This window comes from Trematomus bernacchii, unplaced genomic scaffold (genome assembly GCF_902827165.1).
Source record: "Trematomus bernacchii unplaced genomic scaffold, fTreBer1.1, whole genome shotgun sequence".
Classification (NCBI taxonomy): Eukaryota; Metazoa; Chordata; class Actinopteri; order Perciformes; family Nototheniidae; genus Trematomus; species Trematomus bernacchii.
The window spans coordinates 542,137-565,188 of record NW_022987752.1 but is presented as its reverse complement, the minus strand read 5'-3'; the positions used below and the strand labels follow the sequence as shown (position 1 = coordinate 565,188).

General features: G+C 41.1%; 2 protein-coding genes across 8 annotated transcripts in view; both read left to right on the top strand.

Moving 5' to 3' along the window:
• Nucleotides 1-1,474, top strand: part of LOC117496524 (interleukin-4 receptor subunit alpha-like) — a 52,624-nt gene extending 51,150 nt beyond the window's left edge. For all 7 annotated transcript variants that reach the window (XM_034148216.1, XM_034148219.1, XM_034148213.1 and 4 more), the window contains one exon: nt 162-1,474. In XM_034148216.1, the coding sequence (XP_034004107.1) occupies nt 162-1,118 (957 nt within the window). In that variant the 3' untranslated portion in view covers nt 1,119-1,474. The remainder of the gene's footprint in view (nt 1-161) is intronic.
• Nucleotides 1,475-12,257: 10,783 nt separating this feature from the next.
• Nucleotides 12,258-23,052, top strand: part of LOC117496537 (transmembrane protease serine 6) — a 42,631-nt gene continuing 31,836 nt past the window's right edge. Inside the window, exons 1-10 of the mRNA XM_034148236.1 lie at nt 12,258-12,332; nt 12,684-12,810; nt 13,252-13,394; nt 14,355-14,422; nt 15,028-15,215; nt 16,645-16,686; nt 18,475-18,679; nt 19,851-19,987; nt 20,138-20,250; nt 21,087-21,196. Of these exons, the coding sequence (XP_034004127.1) occupies nt 12,258-12,332; nt 12,684-12,810; nt 13,252-13,394; nt 14,355-14,422; nt 15,028-15,215; nt 16,645-16,686; nt 18,475-18,679; nt 19,851-19,987; nt 20,138-20,250; nt 21,087-21,196 (1,208 nt within the window). The remainder of the gene's footprint in view (nt 12,333-12,683; nt 12,811-13,251; nt 13,395-14,354; nt 14,423-15,027; nt 15,216-16,644; nt 16,687-18,474; nt 18,680-19,850; nt 19,988-20,137; nt 20,251-21,086; nt 21,197-23,052) is intronic.

The following is a 23,052-nucleotide window of genomic DNA, read 5'->3' as shown; positions in this document are numbered from 1 at the left end:
ACAATAAAACAGATGAAATAGTACAGGTAAATAAAATAATATAGAATGCCATAGAAACAGTGCACAATAGTCTATATGCAGTCATTGGAATATTGAAATGTAAAATGTACAGTGTGACATTAGCAAAATGTTCTGTATTTGAACCTCCTCTTCTCCTGCAGAGTCGGTCGAGTCCTCACTTCCTCGTTGTTTCGGGGGAGTTGGACTCGGTGGAGATCTCCTCCTGTGTGGACGCAGTGTTGCCGTGCAGCCAGGAGGAGGCGCTGATGCACAAAATCAGAAGCGAAATTACCCACAAATCCACCAGTTCAGACTTCTCCAACCCCAATTACTCCGATCTCCTCCCCCATACTCCTCCTCCTCCTCCTCCTCACATTTCCTCCCTCACAGCAGGGAACCTCCCTCAATGCGTCTCTGACGCTCCTTACGGGCCGGTGGGAGGTCAAAGAAGTGAAAAGGAAATGGATGAAGACAGAGGGAAGAAGAAGGAGGAGGAAATCCATCAGTTGTTCTCTAAAGGGAGTGAAGCCATGCTGCCGGTCTCAGACTATGAGAGGGTGGAGGAGTTAAAGGGGGAGAGAGGGAGGCTGCAGAGCTTAGATTCAGGTGTTGGTAGTGGGGGAGAGCAGGTGAGTCAGGAGAGTCAGGAGAGCATGGAGGAGGTGAGTCAGGAGAGCATGGAGGAGGTGAGCATCACTGAGGGGAGGGAGGAAGGAAAGGAGGAGAGGAAGGAGGAGGAGAAGGAAAGGACAAAGGAGGAGAATAAGAAGAAAGAGGAGGTGAGGGACGAGGAGAGAGAGAAGGAGGAGAGAGAGAAGGAGGAGAGAGAGAAGGAGGAGAGGGAGGAGGAGAGAGTTGATTTCCACAAGATGTTTGGAGGTGAGGGAGGCATTCAGGTGTGCTCTGATTATAAAAAGGTGCACCAGGTGGAGGAAGAGGAGGAGGAGGAGACAGAAGACCTCCTGCTGTCTCCTCCTTCCTCCTGCTCCTCCCTCTCTCTGGGCTTCTCTGAGGGTCTGAAACCTGACCTCCTGGAGAGAATGTCTCTGTTGAGCAGCAGCCGGTCAGTGGCGCCCTCTGGTGACGGATACATGCCGGCACGACAGGAACAGAGATGACAAATAAATAAATAATTCTTCAGGTCAGACAGGAGGAGGAGGAGGATACGTGCCACTTGGGATGTGACCATAAGTTTACAATTATTTTTTTATTTATTCGTTAAATTTGTTATCTTTTTTCCTGAAAATCTCAGAATGCTGAATTAGTGTAAGTTGTATTTAATTTATATTATTCAAATTATTTATTTGTCCTGAAATGCACAGAACAGAACAGCCCTTCGTGAGAAGGAGGGGCTGAACACACGTTGTTATGTTTGTTAAAGGTCACCTATCATGCTATTTTTAGGCAATAGCAGATCTCAGATATGGTCTCAGATATATACAAATATATAAAAAACATGTCTATGAAGTGTTTTGCTCAAAATACCAAACAGATCCCCCATTCTAGCCATGCCTCATACCCCTCTATTTCACTTCCTGTTTCAAAAGGAAGATTTTGGTATAAAGCTTTAAAAAAAATGGATACAAAAAAAAGGAGGGGGCTGAGCTCATGCGGGACCCGGCAGCTACTTTCTAAACTAAATACTGCCATGATGAAAGTATTTCTGAAAAGATTATGGAGCTCAAAGGCACGGAGGAAAAGAGAGAAGGTTTTATTTTCTGACGCTGCGTGAGTTCCCTGACACACCGGGGACACATCTTTATGTATAAAAGACATCAAACAGTGCATTTTGCCTGATAGGTCCCCTTTCATTTTTCTCAGTAGTATTAAGACAACATTATACGGACAAAATGCTTAACATTCACGCTTCAGGGAAGGAAACGTTTGATCTCGCTTTTACATGGATTATGATGATCTGCTTTACATCAATACCTCTGACCAGTGCCCCCTTAGATGCCCGAGTGGCTGGACCCTAACTCTTCCATATGTGGGTCAAAAATGACCCGTATTAGAATAATATGTGTTTTTATGCCATTTTTTTCATTTTGGTTAAGAGAAATCACTTGTATGATACTTAATACCATATTTTGGTTCACACTAGAAATATTTTATATTTAATTTTTCACTATTTATCATTTTAAACATTTTTCTACATCAATTTGATAACATCAAATATTTTCTGAGGTGAAAAATGAAGCTAATCAGACCGATAAGACCAATCCAAGATCTCCCTCACAGTATTCCAGTCCCTTTTAAAAACTCATCTCTTCTCCTCTGTCTAATAATAATAATAATAATAATAATAATAATAATTATTATTATTATTATTATTATTATTATTATTATTATTATTATTATCATTATTATTATTATTATTATTATACTGACAGGTATGCGGGTCATTTTTGACCCACTTATGGATGCTTGGGGTAGAAATACAAAAACTACAATTTCTTAAAATGCATAAAACGTAAATAAAAAATTTGAATGGCATGATATCCAAAACATATTTTTTGAGGAATAGCTGGAATATGAAATGATACAAAAATATAATTACAAAGATACTTCAAGAAAACCACCTCACCGGGTCCAAAAAGACCCACTTATGCATCTAAGGGTTAATAATGATGATACTGTGCACCATAGTGCATCACATTTTGTTACTGGTATCGTTTACCACTTTACCTTTTATGCTGCTGAATGGCCATCTTTGCACACAGAGATGAGATATATATACATATCTCCTTGGGCTGGTCCCCTCTTATTTGTGCACATATATGTGTCAAAAAACAGAATATATATGGCCTGCGCTCCAATGATCTTATACAGAAGTTGGTTCCCAAAGTTAGAACATAACTAGGGGAAAAAAGCTTTTCAATGATTTATAATACTTTCTTTTATTTGCTTATTGACTGGATAATGAACATTTAATTTGTGTTTTACGACAGCTGTATTTATCTGGATGTGCATATATATATTTTTTATTTTGAAGGAGGTTTTGGGCACTAGGCGATTTGGGGACCTGGTGATTATTATAAATTGGACACAGTTGGTATTCTTTATATTTTAATTATTGGATTAAGTTTGAGTTTGAGTTTTCCTTTTGTAGCGAGCAGCAAAAGAATTGTAACATGACGTGTTTGAGTGCATGTGCATAACGCGATTATCGTCACGACACGATATATCGTGCAGCCCTAATATATACTGGTGTCATAGATGTCTTTATGAATAGCTCTTACAATATTGACATATTTATAAAAGAAAATGTATATTGGACCGTTAAAAGTAATTTCTTTATTCTCATATTTTATAATTAGGTGTCATTTGTGGTACTATTGTAAAACATATACAGTATAATATATATGAACCCATGTATGGCAGCTGTTTTGCAAAGTACTGACGGTAAAGATGAATATTTTCATGGACAAAACTTGATTTTAATCTGTAAATGTTTTTCTTGTATTATTTTATCAATCATGACAGTTGTTCTCAAAGCTGCAGCTATTACCATTCATGTGTCCTGTTGTTGCTTTCTCTTTACATTGTTTTCATTATATATATAGAATGAAAAGTGTTGAAATAAAATAAATGAGAAGGAAATACTTGCTTTGTTATTATTTTTGACCTGAAGCATGATGCATATATGATTCCAAAAGGTTGAAATAGGCAACAGAATAAATGAAATAAAATATTCAAAAAGTAAACAACAAATAACCCACTCAATAAAAGAGAGACAGAAATAAGACAACATTAATAATACAGTGAAATAATACAAAAATTAAATAATTTAGGATAAAATAAATACGTAAGAATTATTAAATTAACAAATCATTAAAAAATATATTAAAAGTAATAAATACAGAAGAAAGTTCAATAAATACATCCAAAATGGAAATAAAAAAAATCAATAAAAAAGTATACAGAAATAAGATAACTTCAATACATACAACAACAAAAATATATACAAAAACAGAATGAATTAACAAATAATAAATACAAATAAAAACATCCATCCATCTTCTCCCGCTTATCCGTGGTCGGGTCCCGGAGGTATCAGTTCCAGCAGAGAGCCCCAAACGTTCCTTTCCCTGGCCACATCAACCAGCTCTGACTGGGGGATCCCAAGGCGCTCCCAGGCCAGCCAAGATATATAATCCCTCCACCTGAGGCCTGTACTATGAAGCCGGATTTTCCTAACCTGGATATGTTTGAGTTAGCCGGTTGGCCCAATCCAAAACATACGCGCTCTGGCTAAGCTGTACTACGACGCTGGTTATCAAGTGGATCGCTCAAGCCAGCCGTGTCCTATCTAGTTAGGTGCGCATTCACATGAAAGGGGTGGTATTTGGAGCATTCGACCAATCACAAACATGGACAAGCCGCGTACTGACAGCGCAGCGTCATACTTCCTGAATGAAAAGTGAACTTTAATATTAGTCAAATATGAAGAAGTTAAACTTTAAACATCCATGACTTAAACACTTTATCCAGGATCAAAGCCACATAGCTGCACCTGCAAGGTGAATACAGCTGGTAACAGAAAAAGCGTTTGAATGCGTACATTAACAGGTTTATGAAATCACTGCCCCGTCCAAGACACGATCTGACTTTAATTACATTTGACTCGAGTGTTTCGTCAACTTAATGTGTTGCTTAAAATAATACTTCTGCATACAGTATGTGACACTGTGAGTGTTGCACGGCCAGATACGGCTCAGCTGACTCAGATAAGGAAATATATGATACATTATGATGTGATATGATATGAATGATAATGGGACACATCGACGTCTGCACTCACAGTGCCGCGGACTGCACTTAATGTTACTCTGATCCGGTTACTTATGTCGTGGCAGATATTTAAGTAAGCTTTCTTAACGCTAATGTTATAATAGTCAGATTGCTCTGAAGATGGGAGGGGATATTCTATTAATTTTCACGTTCACACAGTCAGTTGATTTTTGCCGGCCGTCTTTCCTGCAACGGCAGTTTCTGTATTTCCTCTATCCTGTAATATGACTTGATCGCTTTAAACTCCGCACACTGAGCTCTGATTGGTCAGCAGGCAGTGCTTTCACTGAGTTGATCTCTTAGCCTGCAACCTAACCTCCTCCCGAGGAGGTTAGGTTGCATCTGTTACGAACTCAGACACTTAGGATGTAGGACCCAATTGCACGACCCGGGAGACAGAGGTAAAGTATTAGTAAGATACTTTATTTTCCAAAATACAGCAATGAACAACAAAAAAGGTAACTATCAAATCTCTATCCGAGATGACAAAAATAGAGGAACAAAATGAAAGCGCTCACGTAGTGAGGAATCAAACTTTACAAGAGTACAAAGAGCATAGACCTGACCATAGCAAGAGACAATACGAACTGACAAAGAACACTTGGGAGACAGGGGAATATAAGCACAGGGTAACTAGACACAGGTGGGACCAATCAGGGGCGGGGCTGACATTGATGAGCACAGGAGACACAGGTGAAAATAATCAGGAAGCCTGGAATGAGAGAAAGCAAACGTAAATAACATGCATCTCTCTAGCATTTCTGTCGGTGCACAACAGTACCCCCCCCCTCTAGGGCCAACTCCTGATGGCCCAGGCTGATTGTAAAAATCGTGGATAAGCGTCTTGTCTACGATAAATGACGCAGCTACCCAGCTTCTAGCCTCAGGACCGTAACCCTTCCAGTCTACCAGGAATTGCTTCCCCCTCCCCCTATTACGGACCTCCAGTAGCTTACGGACCTTGTAAACCTCACCCCCTTCAAAGAACTCGGGCGGTGGAGGGGGCTTGGAGGCGGGAACAAGTGTGCTCTCGCACACCGGCTTGATTTTACTGACGTGAAACGTCGGATGTACTCTCATAGTTCTGGGGAGTTGCAAGCGTACAGACACCGGGTTGATGACTCTGGACACCGGGAAAGGACCCACAAATCTCGGAGCCAGTTTCTTTGAGGCGACATGGAGTGGTAAGTCCTTAGTGGAAAGCCAAACATTTTGGCCTGGTCTGTAGGAGGGAGCGACCCTGCGATGGACGTCTGCAACAGCCTTCATCCGAGCTGAACTTCGGAGAAGAGCCTGGCGAGCACCAGCCCAAACTCGTCGACAACGTCTGATCATGGCATGAGCCGATGGAACCCTCACCTCTTCCTCGTTGTTAGGGAAAAATGGAGGCTGGAAACCATTGACACAATGGAATGGAGAGAGACCTGTGGCTGCCGTAGGAAGAGTATTGTGGGCAAACTCGACCCATGTGAGGTGGTCACTCCAGGTAGTCTGGTTCCGGGAGACGAGACAACGTAGCGTAGTCTCTAGTTCCTGGTTCAGACGCTCCGACTGTCCATTTGACTGAGGATGATATCCTGATGACAAGCTGACGGTGGCACCTATGAGTCGACAAAACTCCTTCCAGAAAACGGAAATGAATTGTGGACCCCTGTCGGAAACAATGTCATCAGGGAATCCATGGATCCTGAATATGTGATTCATCATGACCTCTGCGGTGACTTTGGCAGAGGGAAGCTTGGTCAATGGGATGAAGTGAGCCATCTTTGAAAATCGATCCACCACTGTTAGGACCGTAGTCTTGCCTCTGGATGAAGGAAATCCTGTCACAAAATCCATTGAAATGTGTGACCAAGGACGTTGGGGAATCGGCAGGGGCTGGAGCAAGCCCATCTTGACTTGTGATGAGGTCTTATTACACGCACACACCGGACAAGCCGCTACGTACTCTGCCACATCTTTCTTCATGGCTGGCCACCAGAAACGTTGTTGTATCCTGAACATTGTCCTTGTTACCCCCGGATGGCACGAAAGCACAGATGAGTGAGCCCAGTGGATGACCTTGGAGTGAAGAGCCTCAGGAACAAACAGCAGATTGTTGGGACACTCGCTAGGTGCTGGATTCTTGACATTCGCCTTTTTTACGTCCGACTCCACTTGCCAGGAAAAGGCTCCGATCACACGGTTAAGTGGAAGGATGGTCTTGGGCTCTACCGCAAGTGGTTCCGGATCATAAAGACGAGACAAAGCATCGGGTTTTTGATTCTGAGACCCGGGACGAAAAGAGAGGGTGAAATTGAACCTACTAAAGAATAGTGTCCACCTGGCCTGACGGGAGTTGAGACGCTTAGCCTTTCTTATATATTCCAGATTCTTGTGATCTGTCCAGACTAAAAACGGCTGCTCTGCACCCTGTAACCAGTGTCTCCATTCCTCGAGGGCAGCTTTTACAGCTAACAGTTCCTTGTTCCCCACGTCGTAATTCCGCTCTGCCGTTGTCAGTTTCCGCGACAGGTAAGCACATGGATGCATCTTGTTGTCTTCTGCAGAACGTTGAGACAGTACTCCTCCAATTCCCTCATTGGAAGCATCAACCTCGACCATAAACTGGCGCTGGGGATCTGGAATGGTGAGTATGGGGGCTGATGTGAATCTCTCTCTGAGACGTTGGAAAGCGAAGTCCGCCTGGGGAGTCCACTTGAAAGGAACCTTAGGAGAAGTCAGAACATGTAGAGGGGCAGCAACAGAACTGAAATTCCTAATAAACTTCCTATAGAAGTTAGCAAACCCTAGAAACTGTTGGACCTTCTTCCTGGAGTCTGGTGTAGGCCACTGGGATACTGCACTGATTTTAGCCGGATCCATTTGCATATGATTAGGTGAGATTATGTATCCTAAGAAGGATACCTCTTTTGTGTGGAACTCACACTTCTCTGCCTTGACATATAACTGATTCTCTAGCAGTTTCTGCAAAACCTGACGGACATGGTTAACATGAGACTTAGTGTCTGGGGAGAAAATCAGAATATCATCCAGATACACAAACACTGAAATATTCAAAAATTCTCGTAAAACCTCATTCACAAGAGCTTGAAACACAGCCGGTGCATTGCATAGTCCAAAGGGCATTACTAGATACTCATAGTGACCACTCTGAGTGTTGAATCCTGTCTTCCACTCATCCCCTTTTCTTATTCTAACCAAGTGATATGCATTTCTTAAATCTAACTTGGTGAATATTTTGGCAGTTTGAAGTAGTTCAAAGGCAGATGTCATGAGTGGCAGAGGATAGCGGTTCTTCACCGTAATGTCATTTAGTGGACTGTAGTCTATGCAAGGTCTCAGAGACCCGTCTTTCTTTCCCACAAAGAAAAATCCCGCTCCGGCTGGAGAAGATGAAGGACGGATAATTCCTGATTTGAGTGAAGAGGAAATGTATTCGTCCATTGCTGCTCTCTCAGGTCTCGAAATCGAATAAAGTTTCCCCTTGGGAATGGGGGCTCCCGGTAAGAGATCAATGGGACAGTCAAAATCTCGGTGAGGAGGTAGCGACATGGCTTTGGATTTGTTAAAGGCTTCCTTTAAATCATGGTAACAGGAAGGTACCTTCTGTAGATCAGGATAGTCGGGGTGATCTATAATGATTTTACGAGAGTCTGTTGGTGCATTAATAGGTTGTGAAAGTTTACACCTGCCCATACAATCCTCTCCCCATTCCTTAATTTTCCCTGAACGCCAGTCAATGTGAGGATTGTGGATCTTTAGCCATGGAAACCCCAAAATAATCGGGTGCTGAGCCGACTCAAAAATATGGAATTGCATGCTCTCGGTATGGTCCTTATTCACAGTAATCTGAATGGGCTCAGTGCAATGGGTGACTGTGAACAACAAGCGGCCGTCTAAGGCACTGGCATTAATAGGATGAGATAGCCGAACAGTCTTTATTTCTAGCTGATTTACTACGCCCCAGTCCATAAGACTTTCGTCAGCCCCTGAGTCTATTAACACACCCTGGTCAATGGTTTGATTGTTAATACAAATGTTTACCTGCGTAACAGGTCGAGGAGGAAAGTCTGCGGGAAACTTGCTCACCAGCGCCCTCCTTTTGACTGGTGAGCACGATCTTTTCCCGGGCATGAAGCGAGTTGATGATCCGACTGGCCGCAGTAGAAACAACAACCCTCCCGTAGACGGCGCTGCCTCTCCTCCAGAGAAAGCCTGGTTCTTCCCAGCTGCATGGGTTCCCCGGAGTCATTCGGAAGTGTAATCCTCTGACGGTGTGGTAACATGGGCTGGACATCCTCGGCTGGCGGCGCGACCCACCAAGATGCATTCTGGGAGCTGGGAATAACGTCTCGGTTGCGTCGACGCTCCCTCTCTCTTTCCCGAAGACGGTTATCGATCCGGATGGCCACGGCGATGAGAGATTCCAGATCCCGGGGTGTCTCCAGTGGAGCCAGCTGGTCTTTTATCGGTTCCGAAAGTCCCGTCATGAAGGCGTCACGAAGAGCCGGAACATTCCATCCGCTGTCCGCTGCTGCTGTGCGAAACTCGATGGCGTAATCAACCACCTGGCGGTTGAGCTGGCGTATATGAAAAAGTTTTCTGCTGGCCTCTGTAGCAGGCGATGAGTGGTCAAAAATACGACTCATAGTCTCTATGAAATCGGTCAATGAGTAACATAGTTCAGTTTCTCTTGACCATTCTGCAGTAGCCCAGGCTGCAGCTCTTCCCGTTAAATGAGACACAATAAACGCCACTTTACCATGGTCCGATGAAAAGGCTCCTGGGTTGTGTTGAAAATGCAGATCGCACTGTACCAAAAGGCTCTGCAATTAGAAGAATCTCCGGAAAATCTCTCCGGAAGAGCCAGCCGTAAAGGGGAAGAAACAGCCTGACTTGGGAAATCAGCTGGAGCATTGACAGGCAACCTCTCAGTTGTGGATGACGTCACCGGAGGAGCAGTCTGTTGGTGAGTGAAAAAATGATTCATTTGGACAGCCAGTTGTTGCATCTGTGTGGATAATGCTTCCTGAATCCCGGCCTGGCGTCCTCTTAGTTCTTGCATTTCCTGGTTGACTAGGCCCAGCTGTTCCTCGTGATGAAAGATCTTCACGCCCTGTGCTGACAGCGCTGCGTGAAGCGTTCTTGGGTCGGCTGGGTCCATAATGGTCAGTTCGTTCTGTTACGAACTCAGACACTTAGGACGTAGGACCCAATTGCACGACCCGGGAGACAGAGGTAAAGTATTAGTAAGATACTTTATTTTCCAAAATACAGCAATGAACAACAAAAAAGGTAACTATCAAATCTCTAACCGAGATGACAAAAATAGAGGAACAAAATGAAAGCGCTCACGTAGTGAGGAATCAAACTTTACAAGAGTACAAAGAGCATAGACCTGACCATAGCAAGAGACAATACGAACTGACAAAGAACACTTGGGAGACAGGGGAATATAAGCACAGGGTAACTAGACACAGGTGGGACCAATCAGGGGCGGGGCTGACATTGATGAGCACAGGAGACACAGGTGAAAATAATCAGGAAGCCTGGAATGAGAGAAAGCAAACGTAAATAACATGCATCTCTCTAGCATTTCTGTCGGTGCACAACAGTAGTCCATCGGTTTCCTGCTGAGATGAAATAAAAAACATTGAAAGGAAATATTGCTATATAATTGGAAGATCTTTTCAGCTGTCATTTAAAAAAGTTGAATACATTTTCCTCTCCTGATAGAATGATCCACAAGATTAAAGACGCTTCCCCATTTATATTTTTTGAATATTTTAACCTGTTACGCACCATCCGCCCGGTACCGGGCGGATAAACGCGTCATTTGCAGGAAACAACGTCTAAGGGATCTTAATATTTAATAAACTATGAATGTTTTATATCCATGTAACGGGAAGAAACTCAGCTAACTGATCTTTTAAAAAAAAAAATCCAAAAAAAACCCACAATGCTAACACTCAGCCTCTGAATTAGCCACGACCGAAAAATGTAACCTAAAACGGCACTTCAACTCACAATAACTCCCTTATTACTTATCCTAGATGCACAGCCAACCACTCGTTTTTGGTGTCCTGGAGACACAGAATCTGTGTAAAAAACCTCAACACTCAGTGATAAACATTTGCGACGCTATAAACGAAAGCGTACATCATAACATGTGGAGCTAGGTAGCTAGAAACGCTAACATGGCTTACCTTGGTCAAAACTGGTCTTCAATGGTATTAAAATGATAAAAAAACGATGCTGCAGTTAATCCATAGGTTCATCCAATGTATCTGTGCCCTCTTTGAAAATATTTCTTATAATCCATAAGCAATAAAACTGCTTTTTAGTTTCCAAATGCCAGAGCTAGAATGTAGCTCCACTCTGCTCCACATTTACATGCGCGCAGCCCCCACCTTTTCTCTTCACAATGTGTGTGTGTGAGCCTCCCCCTTCGATTCTATTGGCTCTAACGGTCAGAAAGAGGTGTCAACCATCAAAATCGAGCAAGGGGGGCCAGAGATATGGAAAAAAAAACATTTTCACCCAAATCACCTCAGAGGTGGAGTGGTTTTGGCTAAACCTCTCTAAAAGGTAAAATGTCACTTGTTTTGCATCAATCTTGATACAGGGTACTTATTATATGTTGTACTTTGAATTCCTAAAGCTTTTAGTCTACTAACCCATCATCCAAGGGTAGTTTTCACTATCTGTAAAAAATAATTTTTGGACGGACACTATAATTTACAGTTTTTTACTATGTAAAATCTGAATTTTCTTTAAAATAAAAAATATTTATATTGATTCTGACACTTCTACATCCAACTCACAGATGTAACCTTGCTTTGATAAAAGAAATTATTCATATAACCCTTTTAGAAGTTAAGTTGTAGTCATTTGTTTTGGGCATGTCATTTTTGAGCCTGAAACATGAAAAACAGGCTTGGTGCTTAACAGGTTAAAGGCCTGCACTTTGTCATATAAAACGACAGATTATTGGTGGCTAAATATATTTCAACACACACACTCTTCTGCCTCAGGCTTCCTCTCTGTGCAGCCTGTGGGGATTTCTGGTTTGCATGGAGAGAGAGAAATGAACTCTGGGAAACGAGAGCGTAAACAGCGTTCATTCCCCTCGGATTTACCTGTGCATCATCACTGTTGCTAGGTAACGATCAGCACACCTGTTCCACCTGTTCCACCTGCCTCAGTGATGCTGCTTTCAGAGGAGAGATGTAGGGATATAAACGAGCCATAAGCAGAGATTTCTATTTTGGTTTTTCAAACTATCTGCGCTGAGCTTTGTGAAATATTGATGAACTTTTCTCTACCTTTGGACCTACGAACAGAGAGGGTGCCGTTCTCTTGGAGCAACATGTCTGTGCTAACCAGAGATGATGAATAAAAGCTGCTAAATTGGAAATACTTGGATATGATTTCTGGAGGATTAAAACTGGTGTAGTGAGGCGATGGCGCTCGGCCACGGCTCCAAGAAATCTGTTTCCTGTGAGCGGGGGGGAACACCTGCAACTCTGCACAATGGGGTCAGTAACACGAACAATAACACTCAAATATATATAATATAAAGTATCTTCACCGGCTGATATTTATCGGTCAGGGTCTGCAGATTAATGTGTGTAAAACCTGTGGAGCTGTTAGAGTAGAGAAAATGATTGAAAGGGTTTGATATATGTTTGTATAATATGCTGTTTGTATGCAAAATGGAGACTTTTGTTTTGGTTTTGAATCAGAATCAGAACATTTATTAACACCAGAGGAAATTGGGTTTCATGACATTTGTTCTACTAAAGATCAAATCAAATAATGACCCTAACCCTTACATTTCCAAAAAAGCTATAATATACAGATATCTTATTTCTATCTGTTCTCCACAGGTAGAAGCTGGTGGTCAAACCTTGGCTCCGCCCACCAGGAAGTCCCGCTCCTGTAAGTGTGTCCTGGCCTTCATCATCATCATCATCATCATCGCAGCAGGAGCCACGCTGGCCTGGTACTTCCTGGGTGAGAAGTTTTCTCTTTTTATGTATTTATTTATTTAATTATAAAAGCTTTATGGACGGCAATGTTGGTCTTTAGATTGGTCTTTTAGTCCTTCTCTAGCAGATGGACATGGTGGCTTTTTATGAAATGTCTTGACAACTCTTTGATGGATTAACCCAAGTTTTTGTCAATGAAGTCCAGTGGATTTGAGGTATTTATTGACGTATCTTTTGTCGTAGAATAAAACGTTAAAATCTCTTCAGCTTGTGTTAACTACTGACCTCATTTCAGGCTAACAACCAGAAACATTTCAAAACGAGGGAACAAGAACTGCTAAACTAGACTCAAACCCTGCACATTTTCACAATGCAATGCGATGATTACATGTTGTGTTCAATACTATGGTTTGGGACTAAATATCTTACATTTTTCTTGTGTATTTATATGTTGTTGGTCCTTCAGACTACAGGGTGTGGGTATGTGAGCCTCGTGTTCAGCAGCAGTACTCGGCGCACCTGACCGTCCTCAACAGGAACTTTTCTGCTGATCTGTCCTCTCACAGCAGCGCTGCCTTTAAACGAGAGGCTAAAGGAGTGCAGAACATGGTGAGCAGCAGAGATGGCACACATCCTTTACTCAAGTAGAAGTACAGATACTCGTGTTTAAAAATACTCTGGTAAAAGTAGAAGTACTGACTAAACTTCTTTACTCAAAGTAAAAGTAAAGAAGAATGGGCTTTGAAATGTACTTAAGTAAAAAGTACCCATAACTAGCAGCTGTTTTAAAGAGTACCTGACCTCCCTTTATATTAATAGAACAATAATGTCATTGTTAGCTAATGAATGTTTCCATGCTGAACAACGGCAACATGACAACGTTTTCATTGGTCCCTCTTCTTTAGAGAAGACCAGGAAATGATGGATACACGGATCGTGTTCAAATCAATAGGCACGCAATGACTCTAAATAATAATGATCACGCCACCAAACACACATTCAAACTAAAGTAACCAGCCTGTTTGGAAAATGTAAGAAGTAGAAAGTACAGGTATTTGTGTTCAAAATGTATGAAGTAAAAGTAAAAAGTCGTCAGAAAACAAAGTAGTGGAGTAAAGTACTGATACCAGAAAAATACTTAAGTGCAGTAACGAAGTATTTATACACCACTACTTCCCACTTCTGCTGAGCAGGGACGCTGAACGCCTCTGAAACCCAAATTGGGTTATTTCACTTTCATTTGATTTGTAATGGTTAATTGTTAACTCTATTCCACTTTTTAAGTATTTGTATTTTAAGGTTGAGCCAATTGCCCAATTTGGGATTAATAAAGTATCTATCTATCTATCTATCTATCTATCTATCTATCTATCTATCTATCTATCTATCTATCTATCTATCTATCTATCTATCTATCAATCTATCTAACTATCTCTCTATCTATCTATCTATCTTATGCTAAGGGACCATGACTGATTTTTTTCCATGTGATTTCCAATGCAATTAAGCTATCCTATAAAAACTCAATGACACGTGCGCGGTGATATTATGTTTCTTTGTCATCATTAGGTGAAGAAGATAATGAAGTGCTCAAGTCTTTCTCGATACTTCAATGACACCACTGTGTTCGCCTTTGGGTATGTGTATCAAACTTCTTCATATACAAAACACAGAGAGGGAAAGTAAAATAAGTAAGTTTACTCAAGTAATGCACTTCAGTACAATTTTGAAGATCTTTATGTTTCATTAGATTCTAAGGTCACATTCACACCAGAAATCTGAAAAAAGTCCACATTTGAGAAAAAAGTCAGAATTCTTTGATAATAATATGAACTCGAAACAATTACAGAATTCGGAAAATAGTCTACGGTCGCATTCACACCAGCCTGGTTTAGTCCGGTTGAATCAAACCCTGGTCCGTTTAGCCGTTTGTTGCGGTTCGTTTGGGTCGGTGCAGTCCGATACCTCTTAAGTGAACTAAACAACCGGACTCTGGTCCGCCTAAAAGAGGTGGTCTCGTAGCGCTTGCTAGTGAAAAGTAAGAGCCACCTGTCGTCGGTGAAACCTCCTCCTGACAGTCATTAAAAAGCAAAGATAATACAAATAAAGTAAAATGAATAAAAGTTACAGTGCAGTATGAGATATAAATAGTTGAAAAAGCCTGGATTTAAAAGTAGTAAGAGTTGCAGCACACCTGTAGGTTTCAGGTTAACAGCTGTGAAAATATGCTTTATTTCTGCAGGGAAGGGAGTGTTGTTGTTCACTTCTGGATAGTGATTTCCGTGCCGGGCAGCCATGTTGGGAAGGTCACTCTGGAGACAGTGGCCAGGAGCCTGGAGGAGGGGCTGGTGGGGAGAAAAGGGCCGGGGGAGGGGGAGACAGCCAGCGTCAGTGGATACATCATCCACCTCCCCTCACTGTCCGTCACAGGTGAGGGCAAGAGAGAGTATGTGTGTGTGTGTGTGTGTGTGTGTGTGTGTGTGTGTGTGTGTGTGTGTGTGTGTGTGTGTGTGTGTGTGTGTGTGTGTGTGTGTGTGTGTGTGTGTGTGTGTGTGTGTGTGTGTGTGTGTGTGTGTGTGTGTGTGTGTGTGTGTGTGTGTGTGTGTGTGTTATTGTCAGCCATGTTTACCCAATGTTTGCAGAAATCTTATTGATAGTCAAAATATTCATTTTAGGGTTTCCTGTCTGTCAGGGGTGAGTGCAAGAGATTGTGTGTCAGCCATGTTTGCAGAAGTCACATTTGTATTTCTTTATTTTATTTATTCATTTATTTAACAGGGACAATGCACATTAATCAACATTTTTGAGTTAGCCAAGAGGCTATTTTTCATCAGTAGTCCCTGGACAGATTTTGTAAGTCAACCTAAAGACAAGTTGATTATTGATAGTCACAACAGACATTTAAAGGTTAATATATGAATCTTAAACTGTGCAACTATGTTCAAACACTTCTAAACCATTCATCATCTTTACAAAAACATAACATCTCTGCTAAGAATAACTGCAAACTAATGACAGAAGGTAGCTAAACTACTGTATTACGAAACAAACTCATCCATCTCCCATCGCTGTCCGTCAGTGGTTGATTGCAAGAGAGCGTGTGTTTAATGTTAGCCATGTTTACCCAATGTTTACAGAACTGTAGTGATAGTCACTACATTCATTTTATGGTTTTCTGCTTACACTATAGAGACAAAAGTATTGTGACACTCCTCTTAATCATTGAATTCAGGTGTTTCATTCAGTCCCATTGCCACAGTTGTATAAAATCAAGCACATATCCATGAAGTCTGCCTTTACAAACATTTGTGAAAGAATGGGTTGTTCTAAAGAGCTCACTGAATTTTAACATGGTACTGTAATAGGATGCCACCGTTGCAACAAGTCAGTTTGTGACATTTCTGTAGGTGTAATGTGTAGGTGGTCCAATACTTTTGTCTATATAGTGTATATGAATCTTAAACTGTGCAACTATGTTTAAACATTTCTAAACCATTCATCAATTAATTATTATCTTTACTAAAATATAAATTGCACCTAAAAATAACTGCAAACTAATGACAGAAGGTAGCTTTCAAGTGTAGCACTAAATTAACTCAACAGCGCCCCCGTTGAAAGGTCCTCAAAATTGAAAATAATTCATGTTTGTTTACATTTTTTAAAGAATGTTAGGAGAAAACTACACTCAGGTAGCCACTTGGGGCTGAAATGCAGTAATAATATGTCTCTAAGTATATCAGAAAGGGTGGTCCTCATTCCCCACCCGAAATTGCCTGGCCCTCACATTGGGGCATTTACAGGAATGTGTGTTTGTGATGATTGTTTTATTTGTATTTGTTTTGTGTTCTGCTCCCCACAGAAACCGACTCCATAGTTATAGAGCTTTTGAAAGCCTCATTTGGTATCACTCTTTATTTTTAATTTGCTTCTTCTTACTTATTTATCTTTCTATCAATTTTTTCACTTTGATTGAACTGTGATTCGCATGCAGCACAATGTGCACCACCCTCTAAAATCTTTGTTTACCCAATATTTCTCGTAATAAAGCCCCATGTTCAATGCAAATTATAATTATATTGCGATAAGTTACTAATGCCATGATAATGATAGGACAATCACTTATTCGCTGTTTTTTAATGCTTCAAGCTATAGTGGAAAAAGGGATTATATATATTTGTTTTCTTGTGTTTTATTCATGGCTCTAAACATATTTTTGGCATTTATTTAAAGCATACTTTATAAACCCGCAATTGGGTTTTAGAGTTTAGAGGGTTTTAACCTGTTAACCTGATAAGCCCGAGAGACCCCGGTACCGGGGCACTGCCGCAACATCTTGCAGGAAACAGTGTCTGAGGGCATGTTCATTTAATAAAACTATGAATGTTTTATATCCATGTAACGGGAAGTAACTCATCTAACTGATCATTTTTTTTTTTTTCAAATGAAAACCCACAATGCTAACACTGAGCCTCTGAATTAGCTAACACCTTACTGCACCGAAAATCACTCACAAAACCTTATTATTTATCTTTTCACCACATCCAACACATCGTTTCACATCGTGAGGTGACACAGAATCGATTGACACCGACATGACCACTGAATTATACGTATTTGCGACGTTATAAGCAAAAACGGACATCCAAACAGGTGACGCTAGGTAGCTAAAAATGCTAACATTTTTACCTTGGCTCTGTAGTCTCTCCAAAGTGGTCTTCAATGGCATTAAAACGATAAAAACACTGCTGAAGTTAATCCATAGGTTAATCTAATGTGTCTGTGTCCCTTTGAAATGATTTCTGATAATCCATAAGCATTAAAACTGCTTTTCCGTTTCCAGATGTCAAAGCTAGAGATAGGTTCACTCTGATGGTAAATCACATGCGCGAAGCCCCCACCTTTTCTCTTCACAACGTGTGTGTGTGGGGGACTCCCCCTTCGATTCTATTGGCTCTAACGGTCAGAAAGAGAAGCCAGAGATATGGAAAATCCACCCAAATGACCCCAGAAGTGGTTTCTTTTTGCTAAATCTCTCTAAAAAGGTCAAATGTCACTTGTTTTGCATCAATCTTGATACAGGGTACTTATTATATGTTGTACTTTGGATTCCTAAAGCTTTTAGTCTACTAACCCATCATCCAAGGGTGGTTTTCACTATAAGTAAAAAAGAATTTTTGGACGGACACTATAATTTACAGTTTTTTACTATGTAAAATCTGAATTTTCTTTAAAATAAAAAACATCTATATTGATTGATTCAGTTCTACATCCAACTCACAGGTTTATCATTACTTTGAGAAAAAAGATTATTAATTTAACCCTTTTAGAAGGGAAGATATGGTCATTTGTTCTGGGAATGTCATTTTCGAGCCTGAGACCTGAAAAACAGGCTCAGGGCTTAACAGGTTAAGCAATCTTAAAGGGCACAATTACATTTACAATTTAAAAATGAAGGAGCTATGCAAATACAAATAGATTATAGCTAAACAAGTTTAGAGATTTGGTATTTGTTCATGCTTCAGTGCTTTTGTGGAAAAAGGGATTATATACATTTGTTTTCTTGTGTTTTATTCATGGCTCTAAACATAAAATCAAGGCAAAATATACATACATTTACTTCAACACAAGTCCCACATAATACCAAATGAACCTCTAACTCTGGATTTTCTTTTGCTGTCCTTTCCACCAGACTGTTACCGTTACCAGCTGGTGGTCTCCAGCGGCCCCCTGGCTCTCCGCGGCCCCGACACGCAGCGCTCTTCCTGCCTGTGGCACCTCCAGACGGCCCCCGGCTTGCAGCTGGAGCTCCACATGGAGTGGCTGCTGCCCGAGTGCCGCGACCGACTGGTGGTGTACGACTCCATCACCCCCGCCGACACACACCTCATCACATCGTGAGTTTCATAAGCTGTTGGGAAAATACTGAGTGTACTCTTTTCTATATCAGAGTAGCACATGGTAACAAAGGCCCAACTGTAGCGTAACCGGATGTATGATTACATAGAAGAAGCTCATGAGACACTGTGTTGAACATACGATAGCTATGTTCAACGATTAAACATGATGACACAGCCTCTAGGGAGATAGGTATATGACTGTCATGTTTATTGCTTACACAGGCCTTAGCTAATCTGAACCAAACATTGAATACTGCTTTATATCCCTCCATCTTGTGACTGTGTAACTCCCTCTCTTGTATATCAGCATGTGAAGGACACTGTTCAGGAACTAGTTGATGCTCTGTATGTGATGACTACTTCCATTCTTGAGAGGATAATAAATACATGGATCCTGAGATTGAATATTATAGGTGTCAGATATATAAAAAAATATAAAAAACATTTCTATGAATTGTTTTGCTCAAAATACAAAACAGATCACCCATTCTAGCCTCACCCCCCTCTATTTCAGCCTGTTACTAAAGTGCTGATTCCGGGTCTGTAGCTTTAAACAAAAAGAAAAAGAGGGGGGAAGCTTATGCTGAGTATCTGATCAGGAGAATTCTACCAGCAGATACTCAGCTAAATGCTGCCGTGATTAAACACCATCATGTTCCAAACCACATCAAGGATTATTTCTGAAACAGTATGGAGCTCAAACTCTTTTTCTCTTGAGGGTTTCCCACAAGGTGAGTTTCTTTTTATTTCCTGCTTCTTTACACACACTCTCTCCAGTACAGGTTAGCTCTGAGTGTTAGCGATGCTAATGTAAACACAGACCATATTACTTCCAAAACACGTTGCGCATTGTTTCTGATGGCAACGTTTCTGATAGGCCCGTGGGTGTAAAGCCCGCCCACATTTCCGATATTACGTCATATCGGCAGCAAATCTGTATCAGCTCCGTTGTTCCCCCGTTTTTAGAGATTTGGGTACGGAGGAAAAGACAGAGGGTTTTGTTTTCTGACACTTTGTGAGTCTCCTGACACCGGGGACACATATTTATATAAAAGACATACAAAAGTGCATTTTGCATGATAGGAGACCTTTAATTGAAGCCTACAATAATTGAAGTTAACCTTTATTTGACCTACTATACTATTCCTGTTTCCCTCTGTCCTCACAGTGTGTACGGCTGCAGCAGACGTGAGAGGCTGGTGCACGTCCTGTCTTCAGGAGAGTGGATGACGGTGGTTTGGAAACAGGGTCTATATAACTACAAAGACCCCTTCAGTCTATCTGCACAGACCTGGACCCGCCGCAGTGAGTTTACCTGAAGACCTTCTTCTACCAGTTCAGAAACATTTCAAATAACATTACATACCAGGGACAGAGAAGGAGCTTTAGGCTAACGTTTTGTGGCAGAATGTATATTTTATTGTTTATCATACACTTTTTCTCTCTGTTTCTCAGACTGTAGCTCCTCTATAGAGCTGAAGGCAGTTTCGGGGGTCCAGGGGTCTCTGAGGACGCCTTTCTTCCCCAGCTACTACCCCCCCAACACAAACTGTACCTGGAGCTTTACCGTAAGAGTCCCTCATCCATTTACAGCTCTGAAATGTTTCCATGTTTTCATGTTTCCATGTCAACTGCTTAGAGATGTCCCGCCACTTAGCCTATCACTTACAATGTGTTGGACTGCTAGCCAATAGGAGCGTGAGTGTTCTAAAGGGATGTCACTATGTTCCCAGAAGTAAAAAAAGGAGTCCAATGGAGGTGTTTATGGGAGAGAAACTCCCTCTGGAGGGAACACAGGGATTTCAGGCTTTGCAGACCATTTACATGCACCTATAGAACACACTAGGGAACCCCACAGAAAGCAGAATAGGGCCTCTTTAAAGATTTTCTCCGGGAGTGTCATAAAGTCCGCCAACCGCACTGTGACAGGCTTTTGGGCAGGATGCCAACATATATTAATATTGTGATTGTAATGCATGGTTATTCCACAAAATACACATTTCTAAAAAGTGAAACATGTTTTATTGTTGTGTTTAACATAAAATATTTTTAAACACAAATATTTTAGGTCTTGTCATGTCAAACGTCAATATTTGTATATCATGTATGGGGAAAATGTTTGAAATAGCTTATACGACTTGGAAAACCAATTAATCCTCCAAAGAAATATTTACAGCGGTATCTTAATTTATCCAGATTTTCTAATATCAAAATGTTTCATTCATTGTTGGTAACCATTAACAACCCCTCATATTATTGATGAATTCATGTTTGTGTATGCTTTACCTTCATTGTTAAACTGTAAAGTCCAATGAGACAAATGTAACATTTGTGATATTGGGCTATATAAATAAACATTGATTGACTGTATTGTATATCTGTGTATTGCCCTGTATGGTTTCAGATGCCGGCTGCAGGGATGGGTTTGTCTCTGGAGTTCGATGGTTACAAGCTGAGCAGAGCCGGGTATAATCAGGTCTGCACTCAGGGTCAGTGGATCGTCCAGAACCGCAGGTAGGATGTGCTAAATCAGGGGTGTCCAAACTACGGCCTGGGGACCAAATACAGCCCTTGGACCATTTTGAATCGGCCCTCAGCAAATTCAAAAAGTATAATGAAGTATGGCCCACCAATAAAACTTGTGCTTTTCTTATATTGTTCTTCTTAAATATGTAAAAATATATTACACAGTAGCATTCATGTGTTAATGAACCCACTTTTAAAATACATTCAGTCAATTAATGTTGAAAACATTTTCTAACAAATCTTAGTTGATAAAAAAAAGCCCAATAACTTATTTTCATAGCAAGCTTGAAATACACCCTTCATATTTCCTCTTCTGTGTTAACCTGTTTCACGCCTTCCCCCCGGTACCGGGCGGATAAACGCGTCATTTGCAGGAAACAACGTCTAAGGAATCTTAATATTGAATAAAACTATGAATGTGTTATATCCATGTAACGGGAAGAAACTCAGCTAACTGATCTTTTTAATTTTTTTTTCAAAAAAAACCCACAATGCTAGCACTCAGCCTCTGAATTAGCCTCGATCGAAAAAACGGGACGACAAAGGCACATAAACTCACTCAGAACTCCCTTATTACTTATCCTAGATGCACAACCAAACACTATCTTTTGGTGTCCTGGAGACACTGAATCTAACGGTGCCCACCTCAACACTCAGTGATAAACATTCGCGACGCTATCAACGAAAGCGTACATCATCACATGTGGAGCCAAGAAGCTAAACATGTAAATATGGCTCACCTTGGTCAAAAGTGGTCTTCAATGGCATTAAAACGATAAAAAAACGATGCTGCAGTTAATCCATAGGTTCATCCTATGTGTCTGTGCCTTCTTTGAAATTATTTCTGATAATCCATAAGCAATACAACTGCGTTTTAGTTTCCAAACTCCAGAAGGAGACATTCCTCCAGTTTAGTTTCGCTTTCCACGCGAAGCGGCAACATTTTTTCTTTATAATGTATGTGTATGTGAGTCTCCTCCTTCGATTCTATTGGCTCTAACGGTCACAAGGGTATGTCAACCAACCAGATCGAGCAAGGGGGGCCAGAGATAGGTCAAATCCACCCAAATGACCCCAGATGGCCCAGTTTTTGGCTAAATCTCTCTAAAAAGGTCAAATTTCACTTGTTTTGCATCAATCTTGATACAGGGTACTTATTATATGTTGTACTTTGGATTCCTAAAGCTTTTAGTCTACTAACCCATCATCCAAGGGTAGTTTTCACTATCTGTAAAAAATAATTTTTGGACGGACACTATAATTTACAGTTTTTTACTATGTAAAATCTGAATTTTCTTTAAAATAAAAAACATTTATATTGATTCTGACACTTCTACATCCAACTCACAGGTTTATCATTACTTTGAGAAAATATTATTAATTTAACCCTTTTAGAAGGGAAGATATGGTCATTTGTTCTGGGAATGTCATTTTCGAGCCTGAGACCTGAAAAACAGGCTCAGAGTGGAACAGGTTAAGGGATGAGTTGCTAACAAGACAAATGACACCCTATATAGATGGAGCGTCTTCTTTAGGACAGTTTGAAACGCGAGGGTCGTGGTTGGCTCGTGCACGGTCCGTGATCGGCCCGTGAAAGGTTCGTGATGAAGAGCCGGCTCCCAGTCTGACTTGATACCGCCCCCGTGATAAATAAATGTAATTATTGTGAAGCCAGCTGCAATGGATCATTGATCCACCAGGGGGTGCAGTGGGGTTCCACACTGGAGCTCATGTGAAATCAACTTCGATACAGTAAGCTGGATGTACAGTATGTCTGGTACTACTGTATAGCGGATCTTTGTTAAGATCCATATGTCACGGATAGGATCATAGTCTGTGCTAAA